Source organism: Dasypus novemcinctus, chromosome 13 (genome assembly GCF_030445035.2).
Source record: "Dasypus novemcinctus isolate mDasNov1 chromosome 13, mDasNov1.1.hap2, whole genome shotgun sequence".
In the NCBI taxonomy this organism is placed as follows: domain Eukaryota; kingdom Metazoa; phylum Chordata; class Mammalia; order Cingulata; family Dasypodidae; genus Dasypus; species Dasypus novemcinctus.
Genome location: NC_080685.1, coordinates 92473126 through 92500471, shown reverse-complemented (window position 1 = coordinate 92500471; position 27346 = coordinate 92473126). Strand labels below are relative to the sequence as shown.

Sequence of the window (27346 nt, the reverse complement as noted above, 5' to 3'; positions counted from 1 at the left end):
GTTGACCAGCAAAGAGATCATAAAAACTAATTGGTTCAGGCTGTTAAAGGTCTTGAGGCACAGGGAAGTTAAGTTTATTGGTGTCACTGATATTCCCATTAGGCATTTGGGGAAGAAATATGGTAACTTTTTCCAGGCCTCATTTTGGTAGCCGCAAAAGTCCAATCCCCCGCTTAGCTTCCTGTTCTAGCCCCTGCGGCGCTGATGTCCCAACTTTTCAGTAGGTCCCAGTCCCCCGGAGAGGTCTGGCCTCAGCCTCCACATCATCAGCAGCGCGGTGGGAGGGGCGCTGAGGCCGAGTGCCTCTGCATGGCCAGCCCAGCCTCTGCCTAGGAGCCAGAGAGGGAGAGAAAACAAAGCCATCACCACCGGCAAACGACGAACAGAGAAAAGTAGAGCAGAGTCCCCTCCCCGCAGCCTGCCACCCTACCCCAGGGCCCCATGCATGGACACACTTGTGTGCTTGTGCACACACATTTGCTGAGGACAGTTGACAAGCTCCCATGGCACAGCCATGGGCCGCTTTCCCTGAGAAGCCGACCTGGTGGCCCATGCTGGACCAGGTGCTTCTTTCAGACCTGGACCGCAGGCTATGTACCCAGGATAGGAAGCAGAAGCTGGAGGGATCTCTGTGGTAAGAGAAGAGAATGTAGGCTCTATCACCCAAAGGCCATGCCAAGAAAAGGCATTGCCGCCAGGTGCTCCTTGGCTTCTGAGGAAGGTCCCTATCATTAGTTATCCCAGCCCCTTCTGAAATCAGTCATCACAGCAGAAATCAACTTCTTCCTATAAACTGGGATTTAATGCTTTATCTTGCTAGAAATTCTTCCCCCTAGGACAGTGTTTCTCAAATGTTAAATGTGCATATGATTCACCCAGTGATTTGGTTAAAATAAGATTCTGTGTCAGTAAGTCAGGGATAGGGCCTGAGATTCTGCATTTTTAACATGCTCCTGGTGTTCTCATAAGTAAGGAGAATGATGAAATTCACCGGTAATTCCTGTCCCACAAGAAACAAAATGCCATTTTTTACCATGGTTATAATCTCTTTAGAAACAGGCAGATCATTTTGTTAGAAGAACATCCCACTAAATTCTAAGAGGTCTGCAAAGTTTTTCTTTGCAATAGATAATTTGAGTTACATGCTGATACCGGAAGTTGTGGCACGCTGTGGTCAAGTGCAGTTTTTCAGTTCACAAAATCCCCTACTGAAGTTGGCATGCCTTCCATCATGTCCTTCCCATCTTTCCCAGAAGGTGGTGGAAGAGAGCCATGCCTATACCAAGGACTTCAATCACTCTGGGACACTTGCTTTGGCTGTTCTGAGGATCAACCACTGTGTAGCATGAGACAACTTTTTTTTTTTGGTGGGGGGTTAGGGAGAGTAGGTGGGAAACAGTACAACCCAAAAAATACAAAACAAAAAACCCAGAAGCCTTCTCATAGGTTCAAATCACTCAACAATTTTATTTACCCATTCTACACACATAAAAAAAACATATTTCAAGTACATTTATACACACTTTATGTGGATCTGAATGGCATATCATGTGAATGTTACCAGTTTAAATCAGAATGCCGTTAATGAATTAACTTACATTCCTTCTTTCAACAGAGCTGTGCCTAGGAAATCTGCATTAGAATTTTTTTTCTTGGCTTCCTAACCCAGCTCATTCTCATTCAACCCCGTGGTTCTCAGCCCCACTCCTGCTCCCCTCCAAAGGGCACAGCTTGTGATGAGTCCTTTGCTTCTGCCACAGCAAAACCATCACTATATCAGAATAAGTTTATCTTGTTACTTTGACACAATAAAAAAGTACACAAGCAATTCAGATACAAAAACATTGAAGAGGTAAATATTGGTCACAGATCTCCAGTGAAAGGCGTACCAGAAAGAAAACTTTTTGTCCATTCTTAAAATCAAATTTTAATGCAAAATTTCCTTTGCATTTTTATTTATGAGATAGGTATAAAAGCCAAATGCATGGCAAACTAAAAACAGCAGTATTAGTTAATGGAACATGATCTGTAACAGAGAAAGCTGAGCACATAGAAGGTTTGGAAACAGATAGTGAACATAAAGCCCTGCCTAGAAACAGGGAGTTGCATGAGAGAATCTCAAGTAGAGGTAAGAATCTTGGGCTTTGAACCGGCATTTCCCCAGCTGAGCTCACAAACTACCATATAAGTGATGCACAATTTTCTTCTTTTTAAAAAATGATGAGAAGTTGGCCATTACTCTGAAAGAAATATCTATTAAAAATCTTAGTGTACATTATTTCCCCCTTTAAAAAAAAAAGTGGAGTGTTTGGTTCCTGTTTTTGTAGGACACATGCTATAGACAGAGTTACAATAACATGCACACCCTACCAATCAGTACAGCCACACTGTCAGCATATAGACGCCACCGGAGGCTTCTAGGCAGTCAGCATGCAGACCGTGCTAGAGTCTGTCACTCATTCAGTACGCAGATACTAGCAGAGACAGTCTTAGGAACACTATGAGTCTAAATGAAATTCCTAGACATATTTCTGATGTCTGCGTCACCCCTTGGGGAAATTAAAGCTCTACCTTGCCAATGTCGCAACCTGGCTCAATTGTTGTGTATTTTTAAAATGCAAGCAAGTCAAATTGCATCCTGGAGAATTCCATCCATCAGCCATGTGGGATCTAAACCCCTCTTGATTTAGAGGTGGAGTGGACATCACCATCCCAGGGTCCCTGGGATGGAGGAATAAAATATGGATTAAAGTGGACTTAACTGGTATTCTACTAAAGAATTATTGTGACTCTAGTAATGGAAGGAATTATATCATTGATGTGCAGACAGTGGCCATGGGAGTTGCTGAAGGTAGGGAGAGGGAAAAAGAGGTGTGATATAGGGGCATTTTTGGGACTTGGAGTTGCCCTCAATGATATTGCAGGGACAGATGCAGGACATTATATATCCTGCCATAACCCACTGAATGGACTGGGAGAGAGTACAAATTACAACATAAATTATAATCCATGCTGTGTACCAGTGCTCCAAAATGTACTCATCAAACACAATGAATGTACCCCACTAATGTCAATGTGGGAGGAGTAGGGGGTGTGGGCAGTGGTGTATATGGGAAACTCTTATATATATATATGTATTTTTTTTTACATAAACAATAAATGTGTAATAGTTGTGAACTTACAAAACAAACATATATAACATCAAACATATATAACACCTCACCCTACCACCAATAACTTGCATTGTTTTTAAACCTTTTTAACTGATTAAAGAGAATTGTCAAAATATTTTATATTTTTTTAATATAACATCTTGTGTGGTTTATGTATCTTTAAAAAAAAGATAAAAAAAAGAAAAAAATGCATCCTGGAAAAGTTGGGTAAATGTATCAAATTTCTCACATCACACAACACACCTTCTGAGCTTGGCAAAGCCAATGGAATGTGTATAAGACTTTATAACCCAGATATAATTGGAAATTTTTTCCTTGTCCTTTGGCTACCCCAAGCTCTAGTATGCTTCTCTAGAACTCAGATCTCCTGTTCACAGAAAAAAAAATGACAGATTTATTTCTAAACAGCTGTTTCATGTGAATCTTCAAAATGCCAGTGCTTCTGAAGATCAGGGTCTCAAAGAGAGATATCCAGAACTTCCCATGAAAAACTCATTTGGACAAGGAGTACAACTATATCGTATCCCTAACTCTAATTTCTTGCAAAAACAACAACTACAAAAAACAGAGACAATGACATAGTGCAGATCCTTTGCAGAAGGCAAGTCCTTAAAAGATTGTCTTATACTGCTTTCCAACTTATTGTAAAAACAAAACAAAACAAAAGACAGTAGAGTGACAAGTAGGAGTAAAATTACAATTTGAGGATTAAGAGATAGGAATAAAAGTAAGATCTCTAAATCTGCTTTCAAGTCTTTCACAGAATTCCTCACTCAGCTTTGAAGCGAAGAAAAGAAAAATAATAAAAAGTGACTTTTCTTTCTCTATTTTATACCAGTGAATTAAATGTCAGTCTTCATCTATTTTTCCCAAAACAAAACTTAAAGCTTCAGCAAAGGGTATTCTGTAGTCCATCCTTTCTTTGTATGGTTTGTGATTTAGACACAATCAAAGGAATATGTATATACTAGCAACTAGCTCAAGTAAGAGGAAAAGGACGCGAGGACAGGAAAGAAAAAATGGGAAATAGAACTTGTCTGGAACTTCAGGTAAGAGCTCTATTCCATTCTATATTCTCCTGTTTCTTCCTGCTGAATCTTCTCTCAAGGGATCTCACCCAAAAAACGGAAGGATATTGAAACTCTTGTGGCAAAAAAAAAAAAAAAAAGATGTGTCAAGTCCTATCTGAGGGTAATAAGATTACCTCAGGCTCTTCTTCTGGAGACTAAACACTGGAGGAGAGTGGAGAGTGAAGAAATAATCAGGCTGAGAGACAGAACTGATATCCCAGTAGACTTTCTCTAAGACAGGGGTTTATAACAGGACAGAACAATGTTATTACATCTGAGAATTCCCCTCTTGCTAAAAGAAGGTATAGACCTCATCCAAAATCCTTGGATCAACATGGTCCCTCTTCTCTTCAATGAGTTCTGAATTCCCCTCACCTCGCATCAAGAGACAAAACTAAATGCTCATTTTTGCTAAAGATGCCACCAGCCAGGCGAAACAACATGAAGCAACCTTAAATGAAACTGCCATACATATTTCCTATGCTACCTCTCATTCTCACCTGGGAGGGGGCCATTCCCATCTCCCAGCTCTTTTGGTCTCAAAGCCACAGGACTAGAGAAAAATCAGGAGAATCAATCTATACTCTTCCCCAAGTCAACACTGATAGACTCAGGTGTTATTCTTTTGCAAATGTTCATTTGTTTTCAATTATAAGCCTGTCTCCAAAATAGCCTTCAAGTCAAGGATCTTTTCCTTGATTCCTTTCTATCCTTCACCACTACAACTCCCACCCAGCCCAAAGCTCAGTGTAAAACAAAGACACCAAGCACACATTATATAATGGCTAAGGAATATCCTGTTTCTTTAAGTCTTGGACCCAATTTGGAGCCGAATCTACCCAATCAGTCTTTGGAAATGATCTGTGGTATCCTACCAAGAATAATGGACTCACGTCTAGGGACAAGTTGCCTATGTTGACAACATTTATCATCCTACAGGTTTTACCCCAGTAATTCTTTCCAGGGTGTTTAAATTCCCAACTATTATCCAAGGACATTTATTGAATTTAATACATCATTCTGCAACATAAAGGATTAAAGATGGGACTAGAACCTAGAAAGACTCTCTAAAACACAGGACACTGCCTTCTAAGAAGTTATTTCATTCAATAGTGTGATTTGCTCAAAGATCTAACTCCAGAGAATTGTCCTTTCAGACCCATGAGGAATTCAGAATTCCTAGTGACAGTTCTGCCAAAGTAACTACTATTCCAGTATTTTCAACATGGCTTCACATAAAGTGGAGTTCTTAACCTGGGATATGAATCATAATCATCAGGGAACCTAATGAAATGTCCACCTCTGACTTGCAGGGATTCTGAGTCAGTAAGCCTAAGGTGGACCCAGGCATGTGTATGTTTCAAAAATTCTATAGGGGATCCTAATGAATGTTCCTACATGAGAACCACAACAAACCATGTTCTATTACCAAAATAAACAAAAACACACTGGAGAAGAGCTGACTTGTTCTTACTGGTTACTTCTAAAATACTGGCTAGCTCATAACTTTAAAAGGGGGGAATCATCTATCTCTTAAAATTTCATGAGAACTCTAGACTTCAGAAAAATGTACATTTTGCATACAAAATGGGGGTGGGCGTGGTAGGCTGAGGCATCGTAATCACCCAGGGATTAAGAATTCCTGCTCTGAACATTTCCTATTTAATCCCACCAAAAAAAGAAAGAAATAAAGTGAAATGACAGAGGTGAATAGATAAGGACTAAAAAAGAAGGGATAAATACAGTCAAGGGCCAGACCCTGTAAGATCCCAAGGACAACATCATGGACTGCTTTGGACTGCTCTGAGTTATTTCTCCTTATGAACAAAAAAGGAATCAAATTCATGACCACGCTTTTCCATAGCTGGGGGGAAAAATTGTACCTGCAAATTTATTTTATTTTATTTTTCCTGAAGTAGAGTGTGCTGAAAATTACTAGAAAATAACAAGCAGCATTACTGAACTCTTCTTTGCTTTTGCCTGGAGCAATTCAAACGTCAGTGGTGACTCCTGAATCTAGCTCTGTCCTTTTCAACAGCACAGAGGTCACTGGATTTGGCAGGAAAATGGCTGTGGTTGGCAAAGAGCCTGGGAGCCACTGGAGAAAAGATCTCACTGCCCTACAAGCACCTTGCAAGAGCTATAGAATATCCTACCCTTCTAAACCTCATTCCACTGCAGCCAAAAGACCTTATACCAGGCTCTTCAAGTTAAAAAAAAAATAACCCAAGGTATTTCCCACATAGTCAGAGTCAGTTTCCCCCAGAACAAGGAAGACTTAGGATTGTTTCTCCAGTAGAAGGAAAGAACTCTCATGCTATGCCCACTTGCATGCCCAGTGCCTTTTGTGGCTCTTCTGTAGCCTGGGCTGACTCTTGTAGGACCTAGCTTGAGAGGAGGAGAAAGAAAAATGGAAGGCTATGCTGCCAGTCCAGACCCATTAATGCCCACTAGAGAGCAATAACAAAGTCTACATTTCTTTCTTACAATTTCTCCTTCCTTCTCAGACAGACACCACAATGCCATGCATTTCACTATAGAATTTAAAGGGGAGATGAAAGAAGAAGAAAGCAGGCTGGTAAGGACTGTTGGTAAAACACACATTAAAGAGAAAAAGGTGAAGGGCCTTGTGTGTGCCCCCTCTACCCCACCTCCCATTTCACCAACACAAGGACACTAGGGATTAGATACCAGGGAATAGAAAGAAGAACCAAGTATAAGTGTATGGGGCATGCACAGCCTCAGCTCCAGCTACACCAATCACCCCAAGGGAGTATTTCCCTTTTCCTCCTCCAAACCACCTCTAATCTGAAGACCTGTCCTAAAAGACCCAAGTTGCCCCTGGGTGGGGAAATGTTTCAAATGGAGAATAGCTAAAGTTGGTCTGGAAACACATGGCCCCACGTACTGCATGGTGGTGGTGGGGTGAGGGAGGTAGGTTAGAAGTGAAACGATTCTTTGGTGATTAGTGACAAGGGCAGGAGGCCAGGGTTGGAAGGAAACACACGGTCACACCACCGGAATGCTGACTTGGGTCTTCGGCTGGTCAGCCCCTTCTTGAATATCCAGGGCACGGAGAGGGCTGAGGGGCTTGAGGGGCCGGCTCCCAACACTGTAATTTCTTGGACGCCTTACTGTATCCGAACTGGACAGAGGCGTAAAGCTGTTCCTTCTCATCCTTACAGGGGTTTGGTTCTTGGGGAAGTTGTTCTGATTGGAAATGGAGGGACACCACACAATTGAAAGCCAAGCCAAAAGCTTACTCATAAAGGTCACATAATGCTCAGTTAACAAAAAGTGCTTCCCTCACTCATGTTCCTCTGCAGGCACGCTCTTTCATAAGACACGGGGCATGGCCTGATCTCTCAGTCCCAGGAAGCTAAAGGGATTGCAGAGGGAGCAGCTCACTAACATCAGCTCCAAAGCAGCAAACAAGCCCAGAGAAAGGAAGGAGCTTATTTAAGGTTATACAGATTACAAGGGACAGACCTAGGAATAACTGTAAACCTCTTGACTCCATCTTATATGCTTTCTAATGGGAGAGCTTCTATGTGGGGGTGGGAGGTGGCAATTGCATTTCACTTGTGTCAAACACTTTTGATATTTAATTGGAATTCCAGGAGCCAACTTTCAAGGTTAAGACTCATGAAAGAGGTACTAACTAAAAAAATAGTAATTCCAATAGCTCTTCCTTTTGAAAGTAAACAGACAACATAGGACATTAATTCTGGATCTGTTTTCCTTTTGTACATAAAGGAAGCCTCCGACTCTTGATGCCAAAGGTTCAGACTCAAGGTGACTGGGAACATGGCATGCTCATCTGTGGAAAATACTTACAGTTGGCTTGTCCCGATGAGTGTTCACAGCCTCCACATTGAGTTTAATTGTTTCTACTTTGCATCCTGAGAAAACAGAGGGAAGAGAAGAGGGCTTTAGGAAAAATTTCTTAGTTTTAATATGGAAAAACATACCATAAAACCTATCACCACTGTAAAAATGCATGGCACCAACTGAACTTCCCTGGCAAATAGGGGTGAAGTTGAACTTTAAGACAAATTTCAAAGAAAACTGAAATATCCTGACCTTCCTTAATTCCCACCTCCTGCCCAGCCCCTAAGCTCATAGTTACCGTAGGCCACAGGAGTAAGTTTGAAGATGGTATGGAGAGGGCACCTCAAGTATGGTAGCTCATCTGAAAGCAGAAAGACAGGGGGCAGGAAATTTCTTAGTATTACAGAGTAAGGTCAAGTTAGTGGGAAAGAGAATCTAAGGAGCTAATGATGAGTTTTCTTTAGGCTAACCACACCTAGAGTTGGTTAATTCCTCCCCCAACCCCAAACAATTATCAAGACAGCCACAAAAGAAATAACCCAATCTGCTGAGTGGCAAGGGAAGGAAATAAGTTCATTTTAGATCCTTCATGCAGGGAAAAGAGGAATAAGGGCTATAGCCAGGGTTCTATGGAAACCAATCTTGTGGCCCACCTGGGTACAAGAGGTCAATGGCAGGCTTCCCAGCAGCTCAGGTATATCAGGAAGAGAAGGGAAGTACCAGGGAAGGCAGCAGTGCTTCCTCACTTCTCCACCCAGAAACAACTGCCCTACTCTGAATCCAAAAGATGAAGACACTTCTGATTCCACTCTTCTAGTGGCCAAAGTAAAAAGTGTTTGTATCAGCAGAGCAAATTCGGCAACTGCTTGACTCAGAGGTTGCTGGGAGTCCCACACTGCTGCCTGAGAATGCACTCCAATTTGATTAGAAGAATGGAAAGTCTAGTTGCCAGGGATCCTGGTGCCACCCCAAATCCAGCCCTCTCCCCATGGCTGTGCCCCAGCCCCTTCCCTCAAATAGCACCTGCATTATTATCCAAGAAGTAGGCCAGAAGGCAGCGCATGACCGCCTGGTGGGAGATGACAAGGACATTGCCCTGGCGCTCCAGCTCCATGATGACAGGCTCTAGCCGTTGTACGAGGTCCTGGTACGACTGTGGGGGAAAGTGGGGCAGGCTGGTAGGAGGCCAGGCTCAAGCTGGCAGCTGAGTTGGTGGCTGGGTCCCAGAGTCAACAGGCACTCCCCTGCTTCCCCAGCTGGTTTTCGTCCCGCAGACTCAGGGACTTTGTGTCGCCTGCTAAGTGCCCCCAACCCTGGCATCTCTTAAGAATACTCAGACCTTTCAAAAGCAAGATTCAGACCAAGAAGACTACAATCAAGAAGAGGCAGTCTGAATTCAAACTGCTGTTTTTATTCTCCACAGATTAAGAGGCAGTGTGTAAGGCAGCAAGAGGACCCCAGGAGTCTCCCTGGACCTCTGCTGCTCTGTTTTCTTTACTTTGGCTTTGCATGTCCTTATAGGATGAAACTACTTAGACAAGGAAACAGCCTGAAACATCAAAGATGGTAGGAAAATAATTCATATTCCATATGTTTATGCAGTGACTCTACCTGCTTGGGCGGGGGTGGGATTGAGGGAGTGGGATGAAAAGAAGTGAAGATATATTGATTCTACAACATACTCAACACGGAGCAAGTTTTCATTGAAATTTGTCACTCCCTTTCCCTGGAGATGTTAACAAACTAATAAAGCACTTGACTACCGAAGTCAAATTAAACACAGTATGGCCCCAAACCAGAAGGTTAAACAAAATGGCCTCAGACCACCTCATCCCTTCCAGTCCCCCAGATCCTATTCTTTCTCCAAATTAAAGCTGACCCCTGAGCAATGGGCTGGGAGGTTATATGAGGGGAGTCTCACCTCCCCACCAGGATACCGATACAGATATTTCTCTTGATCTCGAAGGGCAAACTCTTCTGGGTACTGCTTCTCGATCTCTGCATAGGTCATCTCCTCACACACGCCCTGCAAGAAGCCACATTGGCTTGACGAGGTAGACTGACCAACCCCAGCCCCATCCCAAACAAGGAAGATGACCTTGAAAATAACTAGTTCTTAGCATGTGCCGGGCACGGTGCTGAGTTCTTTTCCATATTGTAACTGACTGGCCAGAGTGTCTGGGGTTTGTGGGATGAGGACACTGGAGAGAAGGGGGGCAGCTCCTCTAGCTGAAGCTACCATTTCTCCATCTACCGTGGGGAAACTTAAAGGTCACAAAAAGTAAATAGGATAAAAACAGAAAGGGGGAAGGGACTGGAGATTTCTTGCAGGAGAGAAAAAATGGGAGTGGGGTACAGAGGAAAGAAAGAAAAAGAAATGCCACTTTCGTGTTCGAGGCCAGAGAAAGTCAAGAAAATTTTTGGAAATAGTTCTCCAAGTGATCAAAGCAGAAATTAAAGAAGAGAGTACATAGCTAATTCTGTTTCCCAGGAAGAAAATGTATAAAGGAACAAAATGAGTCTTTGGTCATTCCATTCTACCCAAGAGCCAGAGTAGCATGTCAAAAATTGGTTTGGATTTCATCATTGGCACAAGTGCTAGAGGCAGACAGGAAGCCCCAGCTGGGAGTGCAATTATCCCCACTTCCTTCTCCTAACCCCTGAACTGGCCACAGATTAAGTTTCCTTCAGAGTTTCAACTTTATGGTTCTATTTTTCTAAATAAAATTCCCAAATCTTATACACCACGATCATGTGGGTTTTATCCCAGGTATGCAAGGGTGGTTCAACACAAGAAAATCAATTAGTATAATAAACCACATTGCTAAATTGAAGAAAAATCACACGATCCTCTCAAATGATGCAGGAAAGGCGTTTAACAAAATACAGCATTCTTTCTTGATAAAAACACTCCAAAACTTAGGAATAGATAAGAAGCTTTCTCTGATAAAATGCATGTATGAAAAACCTACAGCTAGCACTGTACTCAATGGTGAAAGACTGAAAGCTTTCCAGCTAAGATGAGGAACAAGACAGGATGTCCACTCTCACCACTATTATTCAATATTGTGCTAGAAGTTATAGTAGAGCAATTAGGCAAGGTAAAGAAATAAAATTCCCCAAAATAGGAAAGGAAGGAGCAAAAGTTTCACTATTTGCCGATAATATGATCATATATCGAGAAAACCCAGAAAAATCTATACAACAAAGCTACTAGAATAGACAAGTTCAACAAAGTGGTGGATACAAGCTTAATATGCAAAAATCATTAGTGTTTCTATACACTACTGATTAGCAATCTGTGGAGGAAATCAGAAAAAAAAATTCCAGTTATAATAGTGACTTTAAGAATCAAATATTTAGGGATAACTTAACCAAGGATATAAAAAACCTATATTTGGAAAACTATGAAACACTGATAAAATAAATTGAAGACGACTTTTAAAAATGGAAGGACATTCCATGTTCATGGACTGGAAGACAAAATATCATTAAGATGTCAAACCTACCCAAACTGATTTACAGATTCAATAGAATCCCAATAAAAATCCCAATACCCCTTTTTGCAGAAATGGAAAAAGTCAATTATAAAATTCATTTGGAAGAGTAAGGGGCCCCAAATAGCCAAAAAGATCTACAAAAAGAAGAACAAAGTTGGAGGACTCTCACTTCCTGACTTAAAAGCATATAGTGGTAAAAACAGCAGGGTACTGGCATAAAAATAGATTAATCAATAGAACCAAATCAAGCTCAGAAATAAACACTCATATCTACAATCAAGTGACCTTTTACAAGGCTGTCAAAGCCCATCTAGTTGGGCCAGTCTATTTTAAACAAATGGTGCTGTGAGAAGTGGATATCCATATCCAAAAGAAAGAGGACCTTTACCACAAACCTTATACAAAAATTAACTCAAAATGAATCAAGAACCTAAATATAAAAGCAACAACCATAAAATTCCTAGAAGAAAATGTAGGGAAATATCTTTAAGATCTTATGATAGGCAGTAGTTTCTTAAACCTTATACCCAAAGCATGCACAACAAAAGAAAAAATAGATAAATGAGACCTCATCAAAATTAAACATACTTTGCACCTCCAAGGACTTTGTCAAAAGGGTGAAAAAGCAGCCGACTCAATGGGAGAAATATTTGGAATCACATATCTGATAAGGCTTTAATATCCATGATATATAAAGAGATACGCAACTCAACAACAAAATGATAAAACCACCCAATTAAAAAATGGGCAAAAGAATTGAATAGATAATTGCCCAAAGAAGAAATACAAATGGTGAAATAACACATAAAAAATATTCAATACCACTAGCAATGAGGGAAATGCAAGTTATAACTACAATGAGATATCATGTCACACCTATTAGAATAGCCACTATTAAAAGGTTAGAAAACAAGTTTTGGAGAGGAACTGAAGTGATAGGAACACTTATTCACTGTTGGTGGGAATACAGAATGGTACAGCCACTGTGGAGGATTGTTTAACAGTTCCTAAAGAAGTTGAATATAGATTTGCCATGTGACCTGGCAATACCACTAGTAGGAATATACTCAGAAGAACTGAGAGCAGTGACACAAACAGACATCTGCACACCGATGTGCATAGCAGCATTACTCACAATTGCCAAAAGACAGAACTAACCTGGGTGTCCATTAACTAATGAATGGATAAGCAAACTGTGGTATATACACACAATGCCCTATTACGCAGGTATAAAAAGAAATGAAGTTGTAAAGCATATGACAACATGGATGAACCTGGAGGGCATTATGTTGAGTGAAGCAAGCCAGACACAAAAAGACAAATATTGTATAACTGCGCTATTATGAACTAAATATATTTTGTAAACTCATGGAATTAATAATTAGAATATAGGTCATCAAGAAATAGAATGAGGGTGGAGCACGGAAAGCTAAGAGTTAATCTGTGCAGAATTGGTAAAAAGGTTGTAAATTTTTGGAAATGAATAGAAATGGTGAAAGCACATCATAGTGTTTGTAACTAGCAGCGCTTTTACACGGGTATGACAGTAACTGAAAGGGAAAGTCTAAGGTCGTGTATTACTTGAGGGAAAACTAAAAAAATGTAACATGGGACTGTGTAACAGTGAAATCCCATCTGAAACATGAATATGGATAATACTGTACAAATAAAACTGTTTTTACAAAATATAAATACAAATAAACTAGAGAAACAGAATAGCAGCTATGTATGGTAGGGAAAGGATAGAGAGATTGAGAGGTGATGCGCTTTTGTTTGCTTTTTTATTATTATTAGAACAATCAAAATGCTCTAATAATGACTGAAGTGATAAGTATACAAATATGTAATTAAACCAAATACCATTGATGGTACACTTTGGATTTATGCTTTATTAATATGTATCAATAAAATTGACTTGTCAGAAAAAAAACAAAAACCCAAATTCTTTTAAATGTTCCTGCCTGAATTGGCTACTCCTATTAGATTTTTAGCCCTCAGAGCTTCCTACTCACAGCATCAATCTCATTCAGAATCTTCCACTGCTCGTAAGTCACCCCTAGGGACTCAGCAGTCTGGATAGTCCTCTTCAACTGGCTTGTCCACACTTTCAGGTCCACTATCTCTTGTTCCTCCAGAAACTTCCTTAGAGCTTGAGCAAACTAGGGTTTGAAAATAAAAATTTTAAAAAGAAAGAAAACACACACACACACACACAATGTGCATGGTCATGGTCAAAATCTGTAAAGTGTTATAGCTATTATAAACCTAAGAGAAAATTAACTTAACTGGAGAACCCTGTACTAGACTAAGAATACAAGAAGTAAATATCTGATGACTGAATGATCACAGCAGAAAGAGTTCCAAATTAACCAGACTTCAATAGAGTTCAAATCGGTGAGCAAGAAATCATTTTTATAGGACATGCTTAAAAATATGAAACCAGTCTAAGCCCAAAAGGGATTGAAGAAAACAGTAAGGGGATAAGAGATGACCTCCACCATGTCCTTTTAATTCTAAGCCAGGAAATCCAGCCTGCCTGCTGGCTAGTTACTCACCTGCTTTCCCTGCACTGAGAGTCCAGAGTCACCCCCAATCTTCCCCAAGATATTGAACTCGCTCTCTCCGTGCCGACAGAGGTAGATGGTGCGGGGCTGGACGTGGATATTCATGAGGTAGTAGACAATCTTGCTCTGGATATAGTCCTGGACTCTGTTTACTAAAAATCGCTGGCCCACATTTATCACCTTGATGAAAGAAAGATCCCTGGAAAAAAGCAGGGGGAAAAAATCCCCTAGATATGAAAATCTGAGGATAACAGCAGGAAAGGATTTCTATACTTACTTGCAGGCTCATAGAGCCTTTCCTCTCTCCTCGTCATATCCCACTCACATGTGGAATCAAATTATAAGAAAGGGACTACCCCTCAGAAGGGAGATCAAGTAAAATGACCTAACCTTCTACCTGTCAGTACCATTTCCTGAGTGTCCCTACAGTGCCATGCAATGTAGATGACTATGACAAACAGAATCCAGGTTTCCTATCAGGGACTATACAAGATGACCCAAGATTTTGCTAACCCAGAAATTTGGAGAAACACACCCCCACCCCAGGCTTTCAAGTCTGGGCTGAAGTATGGCACCATCAGTGATGTGGTAAGGGGAGGAGAGGGCAAAGCCACTCCAAGCACTCCCTGCATCTACCTCATCAAGCTTTTCTCAAAGGCATTTGCATAGATTGTTGACTTTGTGACCATCATGTAATTTCTCATTATAAAAGTAACAAGTGCTTATTACCAAAAAATTCAGAAAAAAAGGCAGACCCATATATATATGGGTCGTTTTTAGCTCTCTCTCTATATATTAACACTATATATTCTATATAAACACTATATATTCTAGAATGTTTTTTCTATGTAGGACTTTGAGCTAACTGAAGAATATACTATTATATTATACTGTATTTAGGACACTGGTTTCAACCTCTGTATTAAGAGAACATTTCCAAATACTAGAATTCTGGGCAACCCACTTGAAGGAACTAAAAGGCTCAAAACATGAAGCAAAGCACTGCAGCAGTTTAGCACTATACTGTGAACATTTGTCTTGTCATTTGCTTGTCTTGCAGGGCTGGATCCTTATTTGAACAGAGTTGTTAATGGCCTTGACCATGCTTTCACAAGGCTATATTCGCACAGATGTCCAAGTGCACATCATCTTTCTTTGGCAGGAGCTTGACATTTTGCCATGGCTCTAATACTTCACACACAACTGGTTAATCAGTATTCTATTTTACATTGCTGATAGACACTGCCATAGTAATGCGGGCTAGCATTTATTAAGCATTTCTCTTGAGTTAGGCATGTTCCTTGACATGTAGTATATATTCTGTGATCTCTAACATTATATATTACATGTTATATATAACAAGCATGTATTATACTACATATATATTAATACTTGCATGTGTGTTACACAATAAACTTTAAATATTGATCAAAACTGGCAACAATAGTTCCCTGATTCTAAGATGCACATTGTCTCGCCTTTCTGATGTGCCTGAAATTAGAATGCATTGTGTAATAGATGGATACCATATGCTTCCTGGTATATATAACATACTTTGCAATCGATGGCATCTTAGATTTGATAAAATACATTATTTGCTTTATGTATATATAGAACTTTCTCAGGAAGGATTTTGCAAGAAAATGGTAAAATAGATTGCTTATAGGGAGGGGAACTGGGTGTCTGGGAAGCAGATGTGACAGAATTTTTATTACACTCCCTTCTCATCTTGTGAAATTTGAACCATGTAACTGGGTTAACAAAGAAAACGTTTGAATAATGAATTCAAATAAAAAATGCAATTGGACATTATAAAAAACAAACAAACCTGGTGACATACCTCTGGGGGAGGGCATCCTGTAACACCCTAGTTTGGAACTACTTATCTAGAGCAGTGATTCTCAACGTAGGGTGGGAGATGGGTAATTTTGCCCCTCCCCACAGGGGACATTTGGCAATGTCTGGAGACATTTTGCTCATCACAACTGGAGGCTAAAATTGGCATCTGATGGGTAGAGGAGGGATGTTGCTAAACATCCTATAATGCACAGCACAGCCCCCCACAATGAAGAATTATCTAACCCCAAATGTCAACAGCACCGAGGTTGAGAAATCTTGCTCTAAGAACTAGAGAGGAAGAATTGATGATACAAAACACTTCAAGGTTCCAGAATAATGTCCAACCCCACATAAAAACCACATGAGCCATACCTTTTTCTCTTGAATGAGGTAAATATTACAGGTCTGAACTGTCAAAAGAGGTTGGGGACAGAGGGAGAAAGATTCTTTTCTCAAACAAAAACCCTTCCTCCTCCAATCTTTCAAACCCTACCCTTAGACCTTACTTGTCATAATTGTCTGGATCGAGGGGCTGGTAGGTGACTTTGTAGCACTCGATTCTCTTCAGGAAGTCCTCCATCACATTCTCCCTGTTCCTTTCAGGGTAGTCAGGGCTCGACACCTTTACCTCCTGAAATCACCGGAAGTGCAAGGGACAAGTCAGAGATCTGCCCTCAAAAGCCTCCCCCCAACATATAGCCGTTGCTAAAAAAAAAAAAAAAACAGAAGTACACAAGAGTGGCCTTTCACTGGCATGCTTGTCATTCCCTTTCACTGAGCACCCCCTCTCCCACCCCACGACTCTGGCAACCAAGAATGGAAAGACAACTGGGAAGTCATGTGCCTGCTCCTGGCTGAAGGACAGGAGTAGTCACACAGCTGAAGCTGCTCTGGGACTCAATCTCCTCATGAATCTTCCTGGGAAAACAGAACGAGATACAGTTTTCCCCCATTCCTGCTCTGAATACAGAGCTTGACCTGGTACGGGTCTGACTTGGGCCAAATTCCTCTTCCTTACATGATCTCAACTCCCAGGTTGCTGGGAAAGCACTACCACGATACAATGCACAGATGTCTCACAGCACAGCACACCAAACAGGGACTGTCTTATCCCATGACCCCACAGAGCATGAGGAACTCAATGCAGAGAATACTGAGCAGATGACCTTCCTATAAGGTGGTCCTTACAGAGAAGGAAGATTCTGACGTAGCCTAAGGACATACCTAGGTCTCACCACCCAGAGCTCCTACAGTCTAAGTCATGGCTCTGCTCACAGTTAATTCTTACTTCATTCCTCAAAGCTTCAGTTTCCCAGGAAGAGTGTAAAAGATCAAAGCCATGCCCTGGCAGAAGAGATCACTCTGTGATGTTAGACAAGCCTACTTCTTTCTTTGATTACCCAGTTGATCCCCTCCCACCACCACACACACACACAGAGAAAGCACAAATGATGAAGAGGAGGTGGGAAGAGGGGGGATGTCACCCACCAGGATGTTGGCAGCAATGACATCAGGATCATCACAGACAGATTCCACAAAGAATACCTGGTCAGGGGAGAGAAGGCAGTGACAAACAAGTCAAAATTGGCCAGACTGTCAATTAAGAACACATGCTCACACCTACCGTGCCCCAGCCACCATATCCCCTAGGATTTTCTTCATGGAAGTGGCCTCCATGACCTACTCACTTCAAAATAGATCTTACTATATCCCCAGGGCCTCAAACATATAGGCTAAGGGGTCTGAGAAAGGACCTGAAAGAAAACACTCAGGATTGGGGGTATGGCCCACGAGAACAGAATCAGATATCTGATCCTCTCCTCACCCACCAGAGTCAAATAGATCAATCCCCTCTCCCATTCTTACTCTCTATCTCCACTCATTGCTTTTCATTCAGCATGAGAGTCAGATCCTACCTTAAAGGAATTCTCCTTGGCAAAGTTCAAAATCATGTCCCTCCTCTCCCGAGTGGTATTGGTAGCATCAAATACCTGAGAAGACAGCATGCAAGGTAGACGATGGGGACAAGCTATGGAATTTCACCAAGGCAAACCCAAGGTGGGTCTGAGCCCCACGCTGGGCAGAAGGGGGGTGGGACCGAGAAGGGGAAAAGGCAAGTAAGGCTCACCGCAATCTGCCCATTCTCCTCCGTGAGATACGCCTTAACATCTTCCAGCGCCACCAGAGCACACTGTCTGCCATGGGAGCAAAAGAAGTCAGCAAGAGGAGTGGGGCAACACAGAGCTCAGTCGTAGTCAGAGACACAGACAGGAGGATTACTATACGGTCACATCCTGTCCCCCTTAGTTTTCCCACTGGTCATAATTTTTCCCTGACTCAACCTTTCAGCTTCCCCAGTAAGGTTTTTACATCATCGCACACACCTTGCCCCACCCCCCGCTGCCCTGATGCGCCTATCTCGTCCCTCTTTAGGCTTAGGCCACAAGCATACAAGCACCTCTCTGAGCCCCGTTCTTCTACCTGCCCACGCCCAAGGTGACCAGCGAATCACCTTAAAATCCCCACAAGATGGTTACTGAAAGAAAAACAAAGCCCTGCCACATCCAGTCTCATGACAGCAGAGAAAGAGCTGACCCAGAGGTGGCCTAAAGTAGACGACTCACTTGCGGATCTTCATGGCCTCCTCATTGTCATGCCGGAAGAAGTCATAGGACTTATAGGACTTGACCGCCTCTCGCCGATACACTCCAAGATTGAACACTGCAGAAGACACCTAAACTCTTCAGCAGCGGAACAATATGATGGCCCCCAAAAGAAAGCATCTCTTAGCCTAATGTCAAGGTGGCCAAGGGATTAGAAAAAAGCACCATGGTATGTTGGGGACAATACGAGATTAAGAGTTGAAGAATTGGGTTCCAGTCCCAACTTACAGGACCTTGAACTAGTCTTAAGCTGTCTGGCTTTCAATTTCCTCACCCACTATGTTTATTTCACTGAGTTACCACTAGGAACAGAAAAAATGATGCATATATGCAAGTGCTTTGAAAATGTGTAGTCCCATACTCATTTTATTCTTAATACTCCTCTCAGAGGCAACTAGGTCGACTGGCCCAGGCCAGGAGGAAACAAGTCTGGGACAAGATATAAACTCAGCAAATCAGGAAGCAACTACTCTTTCTGCCAATGTTGGCATAAGGGAAAATAAGTCTCCCAGAGACCCATGAGGCCCAGGAGCTGATCATTCCCCTTCCTAAGGAGTGACTTGTACCTACCTTTGGTGGGTACCCCAATCCAGTTGAGGTAGCGTGTGAGTTTCTTGGACACATAGGTTTTGCCCCGGGCTGGCAAGCCAATCATAACGATGAGAGTCGGGGAGTTGGTCATGTATGAGGCCCATGCTAGAAGGAAATGGAATCAAATAGAACTAAATTATTAGGAGGTCTTTTAAGGTTCATGAACTGAGCTAGGAACTTCATGGTCTTTATCTCATTTAAGTTTCACAAACCTGTGGGGGAAGGATCCAGGAAGACTGGGAAGGCAAACTGAAGAGATATCTGGGACCCTCCAGAAATCGAGTCAAAGGGACATGCAGACTCCCAGTAAGTCTATTTCCCATATGTCTAAGACCTTCACAGAGGTACCCAAGGTGGAAAGAGGGAAGAGAGTGGTAAGGATTAAAAAGAAACAAGGCACCTTCTTAACAAAAGAATGCCTAGTAACATAAGAATGATACCGCTATGAAGGAAGGTCTTGTGCCTGGAGATTCTACCAGTGCAGAACCAAGCTGACTTCTACAATAAGTTCAGCAGAGTTTCTATCCTGAGGATCCCATCCATTCCTTAATAGACAGGCAAGAATTAGTTTCCCTGCTGCAAAGAGAGCCTTGCCTCAAGTTGCTTTGGCCTTTGCACTCAGGCTACAAGTTCCTCCTTCAGTCCAAATTTCTAAAGCAAAGTGACATTCTGGCTATGGCAAAGCCTACTTGCTATAGGTTCTGAAAAGCCCTCAGGAAGCTGCATGGTAGAGTTTACTCACACAGGCATCATGGCCAATGGGTCTCAATGGCCCATATATAGGCAAGACAACACAATTTAGAAGCAGGAACAGTATTACACTATCCTTCCTCAGTAGACATATTTCAGGAATGTTCCTTTACAGAGATATACCTCAATGGATAGGTAGGTACACCAGATGCTCCAAGGTCAGGTGACTTGCTTAATGACAGAGCCAAGGATAGAACTAGGACTTGAATCCATATCTTGGACTTCCTCAGCAGCTTTTCTCCATAAAAATAGGCTATGACTCTCTGCTAGCTGCCTCCTTCCTGCCCATCCTGCCACGGGGTGGTGGTGGGAAAGGTGCCTGCACTGCTCCCAGCCACTTTCCTTGGGCCAAATCCCAGACTGAGATCATCTGGGAGGGGTCAGAATCTACCTGGCAACTAGGAAGAAAGATCCTGCACAGGGATGAGAAAAGGCAAGAAAGGCTTTCGCCTTCCACTTTGCAGCACTACTTGTTAGAGGCTGCCCTGCAAATTATCGCGCAACTCTGCCCTGGGACCAAGGGATCCTGTAAGACTAAGAGAAGCAATTCAGTAAAATTGGGGTATGAGGATGGAAAACTCATCTTTCATCTTTTGAGGAAGGAATGACTAAAGATCTCAATGGAGAAGTGGCCAGAAGGGCCTGGTAGAGAACAGACATTGGAGGGAAGAGTTTCCTAAGGGTTTGTGGAAAGAAGTACTACACAGCCAAAGTGAGGGAGTGGTGGATGCCCTGACTGGGGGGTCAGAGGGCCTGGTTTTTAGGCCCTACACACTGCACACACGGAAAATCCTGGGCCCAGGCAGGCGTACCCTTCAAGGTAAGTACTCGTGCAACACAGGTTAATCGTCATCCCTATCCAAACAGGGGGCCCAAGTGCAAAGCAAACACCACTCATCTCTGATCTCTGACCCCTTGAGGCAGATACATCTGCATGGAACTAGCAACCTCATTTCAGGTAGAAAAATCCCTGAGTCTTTACTTTTTCCAACTCAGTGCTCCACTCTTCTCTATCCCCCATAATTTGGCTCATTATGTGCACCACTTCTAGACCTGCTGTGCCTACACCTAGTCCATTAGATGTTTCTCCCCAAAGATCCAGTTACCCTCCCGAAAGCTTAAAATGGACTGAGGGAGGGAACCAGCTGCTCCCTGTTTACCAAACTGAACAGAGAGTGCTAAGAAAGCACCGCAACCAATAGCCACCAAGGACTCCCCACGCTGCCCTCCTGCAGTTTACCTTCCACCTCTGCCTTACTTCACCCCCACAAATGCAACCAGCACTTCTCTTTTTCTGGAGTACAAAGCAAAACCACACATCCTATCTCAAATTACTACATGGGCAAAACTAGGAACAGTCTGTGTTGCCTATTTGAAAAAAAACAAAAACAAAAACCCACCCCACCACCTTCCCTTGTATAGTAGATAGCTCACACTAAGTTCAGAAACAATGTAACACCCTCCTCAACATACAATGGAAAGCTGCTTCCATGACCAAGGCCTTCTTCCATTCTGTTTTCTAAATAGTCCCACATTTTGAAATATGCTGCCCATTAAAGGGCACTGCATTAGTAATTATCTTATTTTTATTCATGCCAGTTATCTCCTACCACTTGACTGATAGAGGCATAAAATAACCAAGTACATGACTACAACCAAGCACTCGAAGGCTGATGTTTCAGTTAAACAGTGCAGTTAAAGTTGATAAGGCCCAATTTTCATAAAGCATTTTGAAATATTAAAAACCGCTTACAATACAGAACTTTTGGGGAGAGCAAATTAGTAATACTGAGCAACATTTCAAATATATTTATATTTGTCCTGTTATTTCTGCAGGGAAAGTCGCCAGCACAAAAGTACAAAGATGTATGTGCAAGGATGCTCACTGCAACATTGCCTGCAATGGTGAAAAATTGGAAACAACTTAAACATCCATCAGTGGTAGGCTGGCATATCCAAACAATGCAATAATACACAAAATAAAGTAAATCTGGACTCATCAAATAGAAAAGATGCCTACGATAGAGTAAATTAGGAAAAAGATAAGAAAAAAGGAAATGGAACAGAACAGGTATACACTGTATGAACCTATTTTCATTAATAGGACACGCCAGAATAAGACGGCTGAAAGAAAAGAACTTAACAGAGATAGAAAAGATTATGAGAGATCTTTTTGTCAATTGATTTCTTTCCATATTGTTTGATTTTTTTTTAATTAACATGTATTGCTTTTGTAATTAGGGAAAAGTACACATAGGAACTTGTCTGCTCCAGACTTAATCAAAATAGCAGACAAAAAGAAAGAAATTTTCAAAAGAAAGAAAGGAGCAATTAAAGTAAATCATGATCCCCCCATTCCTGCATTTTCCTAGAACCCTGACACCACTCATCTGGGAACCTTAAACACGACTTAGTCACCCGCTGCTCCCCACTCTCCATCGCTGGAACAGCTGAAGTTCCAGTGATGCTCCTTTGGAAGTTTTCGTTCCCTGAAGTCATTTTATTTTTCAGACCTAAGTCCCAACACTTCCCGAGTTGAAGTTACCAACAGAAGGGTAATTAGCAGCAAGAGAATAACACCTGAGCTATTAAAAAAAGCAACTGTTGGTGTGAACACTCTGGAGCCAAGGGATCTGGCTCTGAGTTAAAGGTAAATAGCAAAGAACACAAACTAACACATAATCTTATAACTGGGTTTTCTCCCTTGACTACGGCTGCAACAGTCTCACAGTCCAACCCATGAGATGAGAAGAGAGTGGGTTAAGTGAATGATGGCTCCTTTAGGACAACCAGATGCCTCCAGCAGGGGAGAAAAAGCCAGTTGGAGAAGAGGTGGAGCTTGGAAAAGAGAAATTAGAGCCCAAGGCAGGAATTTTGAGCCTCAAGGACAGGAACTTCTAGTATTACAGCTTTCCTAAAAAAGGCAACTAATCAAAGTCTATAAGGAAGAAAAACCCAGGGAAGAGTTAGGAAGGAGTGGTAGGAGCGACTCCTGGTGCGGAGACTAAAGCAGAGCTGGGAAGATGGGCACTGTGCATTCTGTGGTCAAAGACCCAGCTCCCACCCCCACCCCTGCAATGATCACAATAATTGACACCAGCCTTTTCCCCCAGCTGTCTGCTCATTTGGAATCAGGTCGCCTAGTGGCTCTGGTGCACCCCCTTTTAAGAGGTGCAGCCCATACCCCAAAATCTGGATTACAATATTATCGAACAAGGAGAAAATGCTCTTTATTAAAAAAATTATTCATGGGCTCATTTAAATCATGAACACCCAGCATACCATTTAGAGTATAATTCAATATATATACAATGTATCAAGAATAAATACAGGGGGTGGATATGGCTCAAGTGGTTGAATGCCTGCTTCACAGGAGACAGGTCCCGGGTTCAGTTTCCCAAGCATCCCGAAAAATAAACAAGCAAACCCAACTCCCTGGGTTCAATCCCCAGCCCCCAGTACCTCAAAAAAATAAAAAATATAAATAAATATAGCATGCAGATAGAAGCACCTGTGAAAAATAACATATACGTAAGTCAGTTAAATAACATATGTTAACTATGTACCCAACGTCTTCTAAGGTTTTACTGTATTTACTCACTCACTTAATCCTCATAGATACTATTACTATCCCCAATTAATAAAGAAGCAAATTGAGGCATGGAGAGGATAAGCAACTTTTTCAAAGCTAAGAAGTAATAACGCCAGAGTTCAAATTGAGGATATCTAACTCCAGAGGCTGCACTCAAACATCATGCTATAAGAGTTATCTCCTATGGTATATTTTGTCCTCACTACCTGGCTTCCTACCTTGCCCAGAGAAAGAGTCCTCAATCACAGAGGTGTACCAACCCCAGTATCACATCCAAACCAGCTGCCTCTGCTGAGTACAAACTTGAGCAAGCCTCATTCCTCCTAGGTGAAGGCAGATTCCCAACATTAATAATGAGATTGACAAGGGTGTGACACCAAGGTTGAGACTCTGGGGAAGGCTACTATGAACACAAGACAATTTCCAGTCTCATGCTAGCCGGCTGTTTCCACTTGCTGATTTTATATATATAAAACCACGAAAGCAAGAAGAATAACAAGGTACCAAAGAGGGAGAGGGGCAATCTGGAAGCAGGGGCAAGAGTTAGAATTCCTTGTGGTTCTTCCCAGAAGCAACACTTAGGGACAAGCTGCGCAGGACCTTTTAGGTTGGGCTATGTAGCCTATAATGACGATTAGGACTGCAGATACAAGGAAATGGTACTTTATCTCCCTGCAAACCACCCCTCTGTCACTGTCTAAAAGACCAGTATGAAAATGTTCACCTGAAAACCATTCAGAGATGAACCTATAGGGAAAACAGTTTGCAAAGAACAAAAGCAAAATCTGTGAGAAAGTAAGGTACAAAGACACTTGAGAAAGTCAAATGTCAGGGCAGAATCAGAAAAAGGGCAGCCAAAAATTACTAGCTCCTAACTGCAATTTCTGCAGTGAGCCCCACACGTCCAAAATTTAACCCAACAGATAAAGAGAAATTTGAATCAAGTGCCCCTGCCTGCAACCTGCTTCTCTGCCTTCCTCGCTGTGGTTACAATGTGTTTGCCCTAACTTGCAACTTCCAGTGAATATACAGATGCCCCCGGGAGATGGTGATTCAGTTAAGAAAGCAGTAAGAAATTGCTGGGCTACGCCAACAGTCTAGAATCAAGGACAGACATTTCGCTGGGTCTGCTTGTTTCTGATTGGAAATTCTCCCAGAGAGACTAAGTTTTCTTATCAAAAAATTCTCTTTCTCACTCCCACCAAGAAACAGAGTCTACGATTATAACTATTTTCCCAAGACAAAATCTAGGGAAAGAGCAGCCCCCCTCCTCTCTTTCCCAGAACTCACAACATTTCTTCTCTGAAGTTCGAAGATTTGGGGTTTTGATTTCATGACTATTGTTGTTCTGTTCTGAGGAAGAAGACATAGCAGCTCTTCAGGAGATGTCTGGAAGGAACATAAGGGAGGGAAAGAAGAGGACATCCTTCTAAACACTCAGTGAAAAGGAGCAGTGTAGTAAAAGTGAAAGTACACTGAAACCAAGAGTCTTCAAGACCATTCCTCTTTCTTCTTGTAGCAGTTAGGAGTCCTTGGATGAGTCATGAACGTCCCCAGCCTTCTGTTTCCTCCCCTATAAAGTGAATTGCCATACAATCTTGCATTTATATGCTGACGTAGGACTTGACATTCACAAAAGCTATTTCCTTCAATCCTTCCATCATTCGATCTTGTAATAAGGCAGATTTTGCTATCATTACTACTTCTACCCATTTTAAAGACGGAAAAGCTGAAGTTGATCGACATTAAGTGCTTTCTCAAAGTTCCTTGACCTTACATTTTAAAGTACCTAAATAATCTGAGCGAGTAGTGGGAGGGGGAGGGGAATGGTTCAAATTCTTTAGCAAGAACTAGCCCAAAAGTAGGATGCATTCTAGCATTCTAACGTTCTAGCCCAATAGTAGGATACAGCCCAGAAAAAAGAAAGAAAGAAAGAAAGAAATGCGGAACTCTCAAACTAGCTCCCTGCAGGGAAAACTATAACTGGACCATGAGACAGCCCTAGCCCATCACCTTTTCTCTTCTGGTGTTTTCATTCTCAAATCCTGCTCTGCACCCTCTCCTCGTATATCCTTTGAGACACTATTAATAGAAGGAATGGTGGGGCATGGAGAGGTGGTACATGACTTCTCCAAGGTCACCTGCAGAGTAAGGGCTAAGTACTGCTGGAACAGGGGAGAGGGACACGTGCCGGTGCATGCACGCCTCCAGCTCACTCCCCAAACCCAGGCAGGGGCTCGGGAGGATAGAAAGTCCTGTTGCTTCACTGACGCTGCACTGTTCCTCCACTGCCAATACCCACCCTTCACCCCAAACACCAGCTGCGGTTCCTGCACCAGGAATGAGCGCACTCCCGGCAAGGACCCGGGTACTGGGACTTCCCGAAACAGCAAGGCATCGCCGCCCGGCACGTCGCCCAGGTACACGGAGAACCCCTCATCCCACCCGCCCAGGCCCCCTTCCAGACGCCGCGCAGCTGCTGCTCACCCTACGATCCCTCCTAGATTCCTCCTGGCAGCGGCCCCGGCGCTTCCCCGGGAACGTGGCAGACCATAGCGGACGCGGCAGGGCACCAACCACGTCCCCCAGCCCGCCTCCGCCCACCGCGCGGGTCCTCACCTGGAGAGGATCATCCACCAATCGGGCGCCCGCAGGCTCTAGGGGCGGGGCACAAGTTGCAACCGAAGACGCCCGCCCCGGGAGGGTGGAGCCCTGGGGAAGGAGCGCCAGTTCCCAGGTGTCTCAGCTCTGTAGTTGCACCGTTGCCTGGCAACCGACCTACCGGGCTGGGGGCGGAGTTAACTAAAAGCATTATTTCAGGCTCTCGCGAGATAGGACTGTTACGTAGACTTCTGGACACCCCGGGATCTTTTGGTGACCCTGGAAGACTGTGAGATTTAACGCTTTCATGGCCGAATTCCAACGCGACCTCGTCAGATCCATAATTGGAAGGTGAGAGAAACAGACAGAATATGTATCCCTTGGAAAACAGAGATCAGGGATGTCTCACTCCATCTTCACCTGGCAATTAAATTCATCCTTCAAGCAGCTCAAATAGTTCCTCCTCTTGGAAGCTTTTTACAAACCCCTGTAGGTTTGGGTTACCTTTTCTGTGCCTATACAACTCTGACTTTATCCAGTAAGTATTTATCGAGCACTTTTTAGTTGCTAGGCACAGACCTACGGAAACAGGGTTGGAAATGGTCGCATAATCTACCAGTTATTCTGGTCGCATTACCAGTTGTTCTGAAATTCAGTGGTTATGTACTCCTTCCATCCCATCCTTTCCCCCTCTCCCCAACCCCCGCCCCCTCAGACTACTAGAGTTGCCCAAACCGCGGGCTTGCTGTCCCTCCCGCAGTCCAAGGAATATAGTGACACTGATGCATCAGAGAAAGAAAGGGCTTTAATGCAAAGCACTGGAGACGGAGCACCTAGGCTCACATAGGTCTCCTTAAGTCTAAAGAGTTGAGGGTTTTAATGGATTCAACCAAGGGTCGGTGGAGTTGTTACCATGACAATAACAAGTATAAACAACGATATTATGTAAAGGGGTGGAGCTAAGCTAAAGTAACCATTACAATGAAAAGTATAAACATTGTAGTCTTTGGTTACGTAAGTACTTGTTATCCTAAAGGCCTGAACGGAGTCTTCATGTTGATATGCCCGGGGCCTAAACTGAAGCCTGGATGACACATTTGTCCCTATCCTTCATTCCTCCTCCTTATACTGCCAGGAACTGGATGTAGCAATTACGCTGGGCCCAGGTGTCG

The 27346-nt window shown here is 42.7% G+C and overlaps 1 protein-coding gene across 7 annotated transcripts; it reads right to left on the bottom strand.

Annotated features, from left to right (window-relative positions):
• Window positions 1–43: 43 nt before the first annotated feature.
• Window positions 44–26361, bottom strand: PFKFB2 (6-phosphofructo-2-kinase/fructose-2,6-biphosphatase 2). Of its 7 annotated transcripts, none has more exons than XM_058275125.2 (15): window positions 26193–26353; window positions 24864–24962; window positions 19211–19336; window positions 18602–18698; window positions 18106–18172; window positions 17894–17968; window positions 17466–17522; window positions 16484–16608; window positions 14130–14337; window positions 13587–13733; window positions 9996–10100; window positions 9098–9227; window positions 8373–8435; window positions 8081–8145; window positions 44–329 (listed from the first exon to the last, which is right to left on the bottom strand). In XM_058275125.2, exons 2-15 carry the CDS (start codon window positions 24940–24942, stop codon window positions 267–269), a joined length of 1407 nt encoding a protein of 468 aa, XP_058131108.1. In that variant the 5' UTR covers window positions 24943–24962; window positions 26193–26353; the 3' UTR covers window positions 44–266. The 7 variants fall into 7 exon arrangements, with proteins under 7 accessions (XP_058131108.1, XP_004470118.1, XP_012385097.1 ...); XM_004470061.4 differs by lacking the exon at window positions 26193–26353 and adding an exon at window positions 26061–26188; XM_012529643.4 differs by lacking the exon at window positions 44–329 and adding an exon at window positions 1444–7453 and having other exon boundaries at window positions 26193–26361.
• Window positions 26362–27346: the final 985 nt, after the last annotated feature.

Bases quoted from the DNA above. Each gene is read 5' to 3' on its own strand.
- PFKFB2 (XM_012529643.4), bottom strand. From the start codon at position 24,942: ATGTCTTCTTCCTCAGAACAGAACAACAATAGTCATGAAATCAAAACC. The intron at 18,173-18,601 runs GTGAGTCGTCTA...CTCCCATGGCAG, and splicing joins GAGGCCATGAAGATCCGCAA to ACAGTGTGCTCTGGTGGCGC. The intron at 17,969-18,105 runs GTGAGCCTTACT...CTGTCTTCTCAG, and splicing joins AGGAGAATGGGCAGATTGCG to GTATTTGATGCTACCAATAC.